This window comes from Cibotium barometz, chromosome 58, assembly GCF_041138505.1.
Source record: "Cibotium barometz isolate CiBa-2024 chromosome 58, ASM4113850v1, whole genome shotgun sequence".
Classification (NCBI taxonomy): Eukaryota; Viridiplantae; Streptophyta; class Polypodiopsida; order Cyatheales; family Cibotiaceae; genus Cibotium; species Cibotium barometz.
This window is the reverse complement of record NC_141103.1, coordinates 3020888-3034062: the sequence shown is the minus strand read 5'-3', so window position 1 is coordinate 3034062 and position 13175 is coordinate 3020888. Positions and strand designations below refer to the sequence as shown.

General features: G+C 48.6%; 1 protein-coding gene across 10 annotated transcripts in view; it reads left to right on the top strand.

Moving 5' to 3' along the window:
* Nucleotides 1-13175, top strand: part of LOC147605798 (uncharacterized) — a 283773-nt gene that overhangs the window by 31134 nt on the left and 239464 nt on the right. For 8 of the 10 annotated variants that reach the window (XM_086792669.1, XM_086792670.1, XM_086792668.1 and 5 more), the window contains one exon: nucleotides 10526-10589. The exons of the other annotated variants lie outside the window; for them this stretch is intronic. In XM_086792669.1, coding sequence (XP_086648795.1) covers nucleotides 10526-10589 — 64 coding nt within the window. The remainder of the gene's footprint in view (nucleotides 1-10525; nucleotides 10590-13175) is intronic. 10 annotated transcript variants of the gene reach the window in all.

The window sequence follows — 13175 nt, the reverse complement described above, 5'->3', positions numbered from 1 at the left end:
GAATTGACCACGTTTTCTCTCTGCAGCCCTCGAAGATCCCTGAATCCTACCATCCAGCCCATCCTTTAACCATGCCCGTCATCCTGGCCACCATCCAGCCCTTCCTTCATCCCTGTCCTCCTCATCTCTGTTTACCTGTGTGCTTCTGCCTTCCATCCCTTTCCTCCTGCCCCTTTTGCCGGCATACGGAAATTCTTTATAGTGTTCAAGTTGGCCGCCCACCCCTTGATTGGCATTATGGCTTCTGCTCAAGCCAATCCTTCTCCACTCCCACAGGCCATGAGAACTATCAATTTTTCACAAGACGAGCTTCTCATCCTCCAGAGTGACATCGACAATGAAATGAGGACTACTCTCATTCTGGGTGAGTCTATGGCTTTCACCCCGCCCGTTCGCAAGTTAGAGATTGGCTTCTGGCAGCCTCTTGATTACGTTTATTTGGATGAGGGTTCTTCCAAGTTGATTTCAACTCCTTGGAAGCCACATCTCAGGCACTTGGGGGCAGCCCATTTCCCCTTGGCCTGTGGAAATTATTCTTCTTGGAGTACCAGTTGGACTTTGAGATCTTGTGGCAAAGGATTAGCGCCTTACTCAGATTTCTCTTAGATTTCCTGTTCTTCCATGGGTTTTTTGGAAGCTGTTGGCTTCCATATAGGAGCTAAGTTTGGGTGGGTCCTGGAAGTACCTATCCTTCCAAGGCTTCGTTCCTCTGCTTCTGCAGTTGGTTACTGCCACTGCTGATGGAGTACCTCAAGTTTTTGTTCTTGTTTTTGGCCCTTCCATCACTGATGGTTGAATCTTGTTACAGAGACCAGATGGCTCACATTTTCGATAGAGGATGGAGATTGCTAGCAGAGCAGATCAGTGCCATATTTGCTTCCAACGGGGTGAACTTGCTAGAGATTGTCCCAGATCCAGAGGCTGCATTAGGAGGCGGTGTGGACATGCTCATCAAATCTTTCCCCCTACAACCACTCCTGTGTTGGAAGAGCTGCCCTCTCCAGCTGTCACGTGGATTGAGTCATTCCACATGCAATATTAAAGGGTTTAAACCCTTAGTATAAGGGTCAAGGGACCCTCGCCCCCTCATCCCTCTAACACCCTTTATGGGTGAGTGGTGTAAGGGATGGAAGGCTCTGTGGGGTGGCATGGCCGTGCTGCACGCTTTCGTTCTCTCAACATGGTATGAGAGTGGGTGCTCTGCCTCGCCTTGCTCTGCTCATTGTCTGCTCCCACCTGTGTGTTCAAGCTGCTGGGCTGAGCCAAGCCAAGCTCGTAGTAAAGCCCCTGCACCCAAGCTCACCATGGACTGTGAGCCAAGCCATTGCAGCCATGGCCAAGCCTCTGTCGCCTCTGAGCCTAAGCTGCTGTCATGCCTCTGAGCCAAGCCATCAATCTGCCTGTAGCCTCTGTCGGCAATTGTTGTGGAGTCGAGTTCGACGCCGGGGGGGTGTTGGAAGAGCCATCCTCTCCGGCTGCCACGTGGATTGAGTTATCCAACATGCAATATGAAAGGGTTTATGTAAGCCCAACGGAGCGTGCAGGACAGATGCAACCACATGAGAGATAAAGAGAGAGAGAGAGAAGGGGAGAGAGAGATGGGAATAGGGGTTTCACACAGTACACCACACTCAACGGGGAACAGGCCTCGCCCCCTCTTCTTGAATTTATTTTCAGGAACAATCCACGGGCTTTTCCAAGCCAGGACCAATACAACAAATGAATACAATATCAAACAAAAGTGTCAATGTCGAGATCGGGTGCCCGAGTCGATGTCGAGGAACAAGATAACTGATGCCAAGCTCACCACGAGGATGACCCACTAGAGACTTGCACCGGGCTAGTACCGAAATCCAATGTCTGAATCAAACTCAAGGTTCTTTACGCAATCTGGACAAAGACAATTTCCAAGAGCCTCACACCAAGGTGGTAGATATGTGACTCCACAAAGCAACCCCTCCTTCTTAGGGGTTAAAGATACTGGCGGTGGTGGCACTCTAGGGTGGTGTTGGCGCTGGCGGCGTTTGGAGGCAGTAGGTGGCTCACACATGCGGTTCTGAGGAGGTGCAACAGCGCTAGCACACAGGGCAGAGCACACTGGGTAGAGGCGGCGCAGGAGCGGAGTACCAGCGCATGTGGGCGTTGCAGGAGCAGCTACCGGTGGAGATGGAGGAGCTAGGCGATGAAGAAGATGATGATGAGTCTCTCCTCCAAGATCTCCAAGAATTCTTCTATGATCCACCAAGAGGGTGCATGCTTCTTTAAATACTTGAGGGGGTGCCTACTTTTGCCATGCTTTGCTTTTGCTTTTACCACTTGACTTTTGTTTTATTTTCTTGTTTTTTCTTTGCCTCCTTGCTTTTGTTTTAATAATAGTCAAAGTTCTTGATTTATGCTTTTAGAATCTTCAGGGCCTTGCTTTTTGGCCATGGAGTAGCTTTTTGAAAAAGTGGCTTTTAGCTTTTTGATCCAATTCGATGTCCTCTTTCCAACGGTGCCCTCAGCTTTTTGGTAAACAAAGTTTGACTTTTGTTTTTTCTTGCTTTTTGACTAAGACGGGTGCTTTTTCCAATTCCAACTTTAGGAACCCTGTTTCCATGTGTCCATCATGTGTCCGGGCATGAGTTCTATCATGTGAAAAGAGCATGGAGGACCAAATAGTTACAGTTTAAACCCTTAGTATAAGGGTTAAGGGACCCTTAGGCCCCCCTCATCCCTCCAACACCCTTTATGGGCGAGTGGTGAAAGGGATGGAGGGCTTTGTGGGGTGGCATGGCCATGGTAGCCGTCCTGCACGCTTTGGTTCTCTCAACATCTTGCACCTCAGCATACTACATAGTGATGGGTGATGGTTAGGGATGGTGAGCATCCCTGGACTCCAATCCTTGCACCGGTTCATGTGCACTCAATGGAACACCCTAAACTCTGGAACACCCTAACCCCTTTGCATCCTTGCTTGCACATGATGATGATTCTGTACAGGATGAGGATGCTTTGCAGTTGGGTTGTCACGGTTATGAGGATGCATTACAGTTGGAATGTAATGATGATGATACTTCACACACTATGCATTGCAGTTCAATTGTAATGATGCTGATACATTACGCTCCCCTTTTCCCATTCTTGAGAAGGGAAAGGATGTCTCTTCGGAATGGGAAGGAGAGGTGGACTCTCCTTGGAGCATTTCCTCTCCCTCACTTATGTGAGATGTGTTACCACCTCAAAAGGGGATCCTTCATTGACCATGAGATCTGGTCGAAACCTTCAATCCTTGTCTTTATGAGAATAGTCTTATGGAACATATAGGGACTTGGTGCTGTTTTTCTGCGTCATCGAAAATAGCTTATCAAGAACCAGCTTCACTCTGCCAAGGAAGGTCCTATGGACATTTTAGTCTTGGAGGAGCATAAACTTGATGCAAGCCAATGTTGGTAAATTTGGCAAGTTACAATCCTGTCACACCTTTTGGTTAGGAGCTGCAGGGACCAAAGGTGGTGTATGTATTTCAGTGTCAGCCCCTATCTTGCCATGCTGTCATTTTTCTTGATAGAGCTTAGTGGATCATCATCAAGGTGCCGAAAGATCATCCTGGCCTATCTATGCGTGTGAGTCCCGATGGCAATCTCACGTTGTAGCTGTGCTCGTGTCTCACGACACTCATCATCATACAACCTGTTCTGTTGGGCAGAGCTGGGGGGGGGGGGGGGGGGGGAGTGGTTGGGGGGGTAGAAGGGATCATAGTGTAGGGAAACACATATGAGGCGGATGCATCTAGTACACCTGCCAATCCTCTCGTAATCTCGTCTAGAGGGCTATGCGGGTCTAAAGCAAACAAGCCATCAGATACTGCAGCTCGGTAAACCCCAACTATCTCACGTGTAAACTGATATCTCGGGTACCTAGGTAGATGAGTGGCTGGCCCATCTCTCGGGGATCTACCTACTAGTGTGAAACTCAAGTATGCATGATGGGCTGCTATGCCAATGGGCCAATTGGAAATCGTGAAACCCCGCACATCAGGTATCAATGAAGGAGGTCCCATCAAGTAGTCCACTATGCTCGCTCCCCCTTTAGAGTTCCAGTGTGTGAGAGCATCTGATCCTTGCCATCTCGATAGGCCATTGTATCTGACCAACCCATGTGCACTCCTGAGTGTTGGAAAATGCCTGCCGGGTCTATGCCCATCTCGCACAGCTTCTTCCTCATCCTGTGCTGATCTTTGCAACCCTACATCCTCTGCCATGGTCTCCCGGTACATAGCCTCTTGAGTATCATACAGCTCTGTCTGCTCTGTGCTTGTACATGCATTAAAGTCTCCCAATAGTAATATGTCTCCCATGCTGGCAAACCTCGTGATATCATCATATAGTGGCATATAGGGCGACTCTCCTGATGGTGCAAACCTGGAGTGGGCTGGGGGAAAGTAGCATACCACCACATATAGCTCGCGGAGCCCCCCTCTGCATATTCGGACCCACATGTACCTTGCATCTGCATATCTATGTACCACATGTATTTTGTCACGAAGCTCTTCCGTAAAGAGAACGGCCAGTCCTCCAGATCCTCTGGTGCTTTCCACTGTGCGTGGCTGAGGGCAGAACACTGATTCCTGTCTGTAATCCCGCACGTTATGCACATGAATGACTAGGGAGGTAGGCTGTCCTAGAAGCGCCGAAAACCCTAAAACCTGATTCCCTTTGGCCGATGCTATTGTTGTTTCACTTGTGTGTTGTAGCGGTTCTCTTCTGATGATGCTGTAATCTGTATGCTGGGCAGCTAGTTTACGGGGGGGCACAGTCCTGTACAAGGGAGCAGGTACAATCTGTGGTGATGTTCTTGGTGTGATGTTGTTTGTAGTGGTAGGCACAGTAAGCAGTGCGAGGAGGTTACAACATGGTGGGTTACTGGATGGCAGTGCAAAGGTGAAGCCAAGGCTTGATGGCATGTTGCTGCATCAGGTAAAAGCCCAGAAGATTCAGATGGTGTGGGGTCTCCTAAAGGGGAAGGCTCTTAAGAGAACTTAGAGATAAACCTACGACTTGGGAAGATTCTGAGACAGTTTCACGACGAGTTCCTCCATGTTGAGGACGAGTTTGATGTTGTGGCCATGTTTGCAGACTAGGATATGCACAACATGTCGTTTGATATGTATTTACAGGGGTTTAGGGAATTGCAGTCTCAAATAGGGCACATGGATGCTACTACCTTATGTAGATTCTTTATCCATGGACTTGCCAACCTTCCTTTCCCACTCTCGGAGTGGATGACAAGTGCTTGGGTTACTGGATGGCAGTGCAAAGGTGAAGCCAAGGCTTGATGGCATGCAGCTGCATCAGGTAAAAGCCCAGAAGATTCAGATGGTGAGGGGTCTCGGTGAGCATGCCATCAAGCCTTGGCTTCACCTTTGCACTGACATTCTTCATCCACTTGCCAACCTTCCTCTCCCACTCTCGGAGTGTCCGCCACAACCCCAACACCTACCTATGAAGATCCACCATCCACCACAGTGGTCAACAGATCACAAAGGAAGGCCATGCCTCAAGAGCAACAAGGGGATGAGCGAGATGATAAAGCTCTCCCCGTACCCCGCACAGTCATAGATCAATCCTTCTTGCAGGCCTTCAAGGACCTCCACAACCAACCTTCCGTGTCGGACAACCCACCTACCCTTCTCTTCCACATTCCAAACCACAGCTCACACCTTTCTCTGTGGAGGATCTACTCAAGGGGAATACCATGTTAGTGAACCTCTTTGATCTTCTTTGGATTAGCCCAAATATCCGACAATGTCTCAGTACACTGAAGGAGCAACTCAATGGTACGACCACCAATTTTAGGAGTGGGAAGTATGATGGGTTTCCCCTTCCCTCTGATGTTACCGGTTGCATGGGTATTAGCTGTACCAATCCCTCCCTTACAGACTACCAGAGCCCACGCCTCTCTATGGAGATTCATGGCACCCCACTTTCTGGGGCGATCGTCGACGGTGGTTTTGGGGTGAACCTCATGCCGGAATTCACACTCCATGCAGTAGGCCTCAAGGTGACGCGGCCAGCCAACTTTTGTGTTTGGATGGCCGACCAACGGAAGGTGACCCCCCCTATTGGCCTAGTAGAAGGTGTCACTGTAGTAATCCAAGAGATACCATTCCTACTGGACTTTGTGGTAATCCGGCTTTCTGAAGTAAGAGGGGCCTACTCTTTTCTCATTGTTCGACCATGGCTCAGGAGTACAGGTGTTCAGCATGATTGGAACTCCCGACCGATTGTGGATTCCTCAAGAACATGGCCCACAGGATCTCAAATTGGAGGAAGGTCTGGACCAAGGGATCCATGGTGCCATAGTAGCCCCCATTTCTTCTGCCAACTCTCCGACACCCACTTCTTGCCCAATGAAAGGCGGGGCGGCCGTATTCCCCATGGTGATCAATCGGAACTCCTTGACTGGCTCCAGGCAGCAGAAAGCCTCACATCCTACATGATGAAAGTCAGTGTGAAGAACCCCCAAGGAGGCGAGCCAAACAAGCCCACCCAAGTCCCCAACTTGGGAGGACCCACCTCAAATCGAGCAAGAGAAAATTGCTTCTTTCTGCAGAAAGAAGCAATTTTCTCTTGCCTCCACACCTCTGCCCAACTCCCAATTGGTGACAGTTCCACCACCTTTCCAACCCTCACTTCCTTGTCGACATCAGCATTCCTACTGGCACCCTTTCCTTGTCCTTTCTACTTCACAGCTAAGCAAGCCTAGTTACCCTTATGCTCCGCACCATCTATTTCATCGTTACCTTATTTCATCTTTGTCCTCCTCAACTTTACCTCCTCTTCTACCCACACCACAAGGGCCAACCGTGAATCTCCCTCCCCTTCTGCAGACGCCATCACAGATGCCCTTGATCCTTTCCACAAACACTTACCCATCTCTTAGCTATCTTCCCAACCGTTTTACAACCTCTAGCACCATTGGCCACTTTGGTAGGTAGATGCCACCACCTATCTCTAACGGCTATGCCTATAATCCTCGTCCCATTCTAGTCTCACAAGGCTACCACAAGACAACGCATATAACCCCACCATGTGGGAGTCTTTCCTTTCACTCCTAGTAGCCACCATTCAACCACCGATAACCAGCTCTGCGAGTCGGGCATGCCACTGTGTCCGGACGCAGCAACAAGGTCAACTTGCATAGACACCCAACGCAAGCCCCACCCACCTTGGCAAGCAAGTTTACCTCTTAGCCTCTCAAAATAATAATAACAATAATAAAACCCCAACTATTCTTCCCTCAACCGTGCTTTGGTTCATCCGCCAACTTCAACCCTTGGTTCGTCCACCATCCCCTAGTTCATCCTCCAACCCCCCTTGTTTCCTCCCATGCCATTTGCCTAACCCCCCCTCTGGGCGGATGTCCTCTCACCCTTTCACCCCACTCTTGGTGGATGTCCTCTCATTCTTTCACCCCTTGTGGCGGACGTCCACTCATCCTCTCACCCCCTCTTGGTGGATGTCCTCTCATCCTTTCACCCCCCCCTCTTGGCGGACGTCCTCTCACCCATTCACCCCCTCTGGCAGACGTCCTCTACCCCCCTCTTGGTGGACGTTCTCTCATCCTTTCTTTATTTTTCCAGGAAAAAGATCCTTCAATTAGTTAAAGAAAAAACAGCCACATAGGGCTAAGTACAACCACAATGGGCTAGATACAAACTCGCCTCATATAAGGGCGGGAAACAAGTGATCAAAAGGGAAGAGATGCTTCTCCTACGGCTGGCCGCTCTGTGAGGAGGAGGCTATCTCATACAGGGGGAGGGGGGGGGGTGGGGGTTGGGAAACAACCACACAGGTGGTTTGTAATGCCAAATGGGGTCACCTCCTCTATCTGTGAGGAAAGGTCCATGCCTCCAAAGTCTCAAGAAGGCTTCCCGCCGCTTCCGCATGCGGTCAGAATCTCCCTGTAGCTTCCCCCACTGATGGCGTAGGGTGTGAATGATATCAATTCATATGCTCCTGATGGTCTCAGCCGGCGGAGTGTGGGTACCCTCGATGGCTTTGTTGCATCTAGCACGCCAAATGTGCCAGGTTGTTATGCTACTGCAAATCTCCCATCTTTGGCGTGAGCCTGGTCGCCAGTCATTTGTAGGTGGGCTGACTGGTAGTGTTGCAATACGATGGTGGGAGACTTGAAGGGCTAGTCCTCCCCCATCCTCCTCATAAGTCCTGACCACTCTAGCCTTGGTGGCCCAAACAACAGTACCCCAAGTGATGATTCAGGTCAATGCCCTGTCCATAGCGAAGATGCGAAGAATCCGCTCTTGCAAATCTCCTGACCATTCGGGGAATCCCAAAGGCAATGTCGCTGAGACTCCTACTGGTGGCCGCACCACGGGAAAGCTGACCTCCAACTGCCAGCCAAGTATCGACCGCCAAACTCCTGTGTGCCATCAACCAAAGAAAGAGAGTGATCTTCCTTGGCCGAAAGCTGTCCCAAAGCCTCTTCCAGAAATCTGAAAGGAAGCACTGTGATAGGCCCTGAGATTGCTAGTGTGCTGCTACTACTGCCGGTGTGCCATCTATCTCAGGCATCTGGATCTTGCGGCCAAGCCGCACTGTATATGCAATGAAGGGGGCATCCAGAGTCTCCTCCTGATCTGTGGGATCATGCCAAGTCCACTCTCCCGGGTTCCACTGCAACCGCGTGAGAGGTTTGCACTCCCAAATCCATAGCCACCATAGCTGAGTGGAACATGACCATCACTCCTTGGGAATCTTGAGCCTTCATTCCTTGGGTTTGGAAATGCACGACCCTTGCCTTTGGCTTCATTGGGTGTGTACGGAAACATTGGATTGCGCATATCACCATAAGTAGAATGAAACTTGGGTGATGGTTTTCTTTGTCTTCAACATGAGCTTGTCGAACACTGTGAGATGGTCCACCCTTATCTTCATCCTTGCTCTTTATGTCATCACGAATGCCCCTAATCTCTTGAACAATTGGTTGCATCATGTCTCTCACATACACTTGCTTGGCCTAATACAACTTATGCTCGGCCCTTGGCCTCCTATGTACAATTTGTGTCCACACTCATGTGTCCACCGCTTCATTACAGGTTGAGAGCATCAAGAGCATATGGCTTCATATCATTCACACCGCGGTCAGTGGGGAAAGCTACAGGGAGCTTCTGACCACATGCGGAAGCGGCGGGAAGCCTTCTTGAGACTTTGGAGGCTTGGCCCTTTCCTCACAGATGGAGGTGTCGATCCCATTTGGCATTACAGACCACCTATGTGGTTGCTTCCCCCTCCCTCCCCGTGTATGAGATAGCCTTCTCCTCACAGAGCGGCCAACTGGAGGAGAAGCATCTCTTCCCCTTATGATCACTTGTTTCCCGCCCTTATATGAGGCGAGTTTGTATTTACCCTTTCATGGTTGTTGTTATCCCTTTGTGGCTGTTTTTTCTTTAACTAATTGAAGAATCTTTTTCCTAGAAAAAAAAAAGAACAGGTTGACTTTATAAAAAGCTTAGTGGGGCTGTTTTTTTTCATCAAGCACTCATCTCTCCTGGCCCGTTGCAACTTTCTTTAATTAGGGATTAGTAAATGAAGAGGATCACCTCCAAGATTGAGCTCACAAGCTCGCCATCCTGGTTGCTGTGGCCTGACCTGCTAAGCTCCATTGGTGGCAAGGGCCAAAAGTGGGAAACAATGTCTGAGAGGCGCAGGTCTCCCAAGTGGTGAGAGAGCTCTATCACTTGTCTATGAATAGTGGAGGAGAAAGACTTTGGAATCCACTCATGCTCTGCTGCAACACTCTGGGGGAACGAGAAGAACGCTGTGCCACTCTCCAGAGTGACCCGTTTGGATCACAGAAAAATGACAGACTTGGAGAGGAGCCAAAGTCTCAACAAAAGCACTGGCATCCACTAGAAGATATCTTAGGAAATTGTAGTCCATTGGCTATACCATGACCAGCGGGAGGGCGAGGGCTCTCATAGGGGAAGCAGTGACCATCATTGCTATTGGCTCCCAGAAGTGATGAATCAATTTGTAGGCAGAGCTTGCCTGGTAGTTCCTCCCAGGGTTAGGGGTTGCTATAGCGGTTGGCAGGAATGCTCGGGAGAGGCCACATGGGGCAAGGGGGGAGTGGAGGAGGCTCTGGAGGGGAGAGGGGGGGTCGGAGGGGGGAGGGGTAGATCAATGGAGGGAAGCACCGAAGTGGGAGGGGTGGGGGGGACTGAGGAAAAAGCCAGGGGAGGGGGCTGGTGCCGAAACGTGCAAGGAGGGGGGGAGACCAGTGTACACAAGGGACCTCCAGCTCCGTTTCCCATAGTTTCGTGAATTGCATCACTTTAGTAATACAATATTCTTCTCTATCTCTATTATTCTGCGATTTGAGTTTTGAAGTTTTGTGCTGTGAAAGATCGTAGTTCTTGTGAGTGTTCTCTTGTAAACACCGCACGTTGTATCCTCTTACACTTTTAATTTCAATTTACATGTTCCTTATTAGAAATGTTGTTGTGCTTCATAATAAACAGCTTGGATATCTGACATTGCGGCAATGGCACAACAACCTCTCGCAGCATTTGCAATGGATAGGAGGTAAAAATAGGAAATAGTTTTAACTCTTGAAGCACTCACTTGTTTCTTTTTTTTTTTTTTGGGAAAAAAAACTTCTATTAAGTATGAAAAAAATTTACGACAAGGGGGATTCTAGATCAAACAAGGGAGAAATCTCAACCAATCAGGTGCCTTGTGCTGCTAGCAAGGCCCCATATGAGAGAGAGGGAAAAAATGCCAAGATCCCATTCTTTCATAAATTGGCCACATTTTGGTTTTGGGGCACGAGATCTCTGATGCCTGAGCACACCATGAGGATGACCCACAAGAATCTCTCACCGGGCTAGTACACGATCCAAGATCCAAGTCCAAGTTCAAGTCCAAATCCAAATCCAAATCCAAATCCAAATCCAAATCCAAATCTCAAATCCAAGTCCAAGTTCCAAGTCCAAATCCAAATCCAAATCCAAGTCCAAGTTCGAAGTCCAAATCCAAGCTCCAAGTCCAAGTCCAAGTCCAAGTCCAAGTTCAAGTCCAAGTCCAAGTCCAAGTGAACTCAATACCCAATTTTCAGGAGAATCCGCAAGAAGCTTCTCGAAAAATCAAACACCCAAATGGCGGTTACGACTATGATAGCCAATTCCCCTCTGCTGAGGTTCTGGAGGAAAACGTTGGTGGCTATGGGCGGCACGGGTGGCACTGCACAGGTGGCAACGATGGTGGGGGCACTGCACAAGCGGCGATGGCGGCGCTACATAGGTGGCGGCGGCTGGGCTGAGCTGAGCAGAGGTGGCACAAGGAGGTGAGGTAGATGATAAGGATGCTAATCTCCGCAACTTTATGCACTTGATGATGAAGGTGAGGATAATCTCCAAGCTTCCATGGATAAGGATGCTAATCTCCGCAACTTTATGCACTTGATGATGATGAAGGTGAGGATAATCTCCAAGAAGGGAGAGGTTCATGCCTCTTTTATACTTAAGGGAGGCCCCTTCTTTTTGCCAAAAGCGGACCAAGCTTTGATTTAAAAAAAATATATTTTAATAATAATAAAATATTACACATCTTTTGCCAAAGTTCTTGATTTATTGCCTTTCTAGCTTCAAGGCCTTGCTTTTTGGCCCTGGAACTACTTTTTGGAAAAGCAGCTTTCAGCTTTTTGATCCGGCTCAGTCTCCCCTTTCCAGTGATGCCCTTGGCTCGCGGTCAACCCAGTTTGACTTTTTCTTGCTTTTTGACCAAGACTAGTGCTTTTCCTGAGCCATCTTCATGATTCCTTTTCCCATGCTTCCATCAACCTGCCCATGTGTCCGAGCATGTGTTCCATCATGTGGAATAGGGCTAGGCCAAATAGTTACATTCCCTCCCTCTTACATTGTAGTTGTCCTCAACTGTCGAGTACAAGTGTTCCAAGCATCTCTATGCCTCATCTTTAGTCCACTTTGTTCTTGGTGGTATGTCTTCATGGCCTGTCACATGTGTTAGTTAAACTAAATGCATACTTGCCTCCTGCGAAAACTAGACAGAAGCTAGTCAACAAACAAGTATGCATGATTCGTGTCTACTGGGCATTCCAGGTACTGGCCAGGTAGTATGGAGCCCAGTGGACTATCACATGCCATAAATCCAAGCATTGTCCACACATAAAAAAAACAACACTTTAAGTCAAAGAAACTCAAACATACATCAGTATATGCAGTGCACAAGTAATGATCCTCCTATTCATGGATTGTCCTGTTTGGTTTCATCGAAAACTGTGCTGAGCTATCTGGCTCCTGAGGGAAACCGCTCAGACTATCGCTCAAGGCCCTGGTCACTAGGACCGCCCAAGAGTTCGCTCAAGGCTATCTGGTCACTTGGACAGTCCAAGATTTCATCAATAGTCATCTGGGCCATCTGATCACATTGACCGCTCGACTATGAAATCCAATACAGTCATCTGGGCCATCTGGTTGCAAAATGACCACCCGACTGCAAAATCCAATACAACCATCTGGGCCATCTGGTCGCAATGACCGCCCGTGACCGCCCGATTGCAAAATCCAATATAGTCCATCTGGGCCATCTGGTCACTAGGTCCCCCGACTGTGAAGTCCTGAAGTCCAAGATTTTTGGCATTGTTGCCTCCCATATGCAAATCTTCTTTGGCATCCCAAACTAGAGCATGTCCAAGTAACCATTATAAGCAGAATAATGATCAATTCCAATCCAATATATATATACAATGAAGAGGGCTAGAGGTAGAATCCTTCCCTCTTGAATTTGTCTTGATTGCAAGACGTTGATATACCTGTACTTCAAATATATATGAACCAACCACTTTCTCATAAACTTGAAGTATATCTGGATAGTCCTAGAAGTACTCCTCTGGCATCCCTTTCGCACCCAAGAGCGAATAATTCTCGAAGTCTAAGAGGAACTTTTTGACCTCTGTCTTTTCTCTCTCTCTCACAGAATGAAACTCAATCTGTTCTGGCTCTTCCACCCCTGGTGGATTCTTCAATACAGGCTCCTTATTCTCGAAGTCTAAGAGGAACTTTTTGACCTCTGTCTTTTCTCTCTCTCTCACAGAATGAAACTCAATCTGTTCTGGCTCTTCCACCCCTGGTGGATTCTTCAATACAGGCC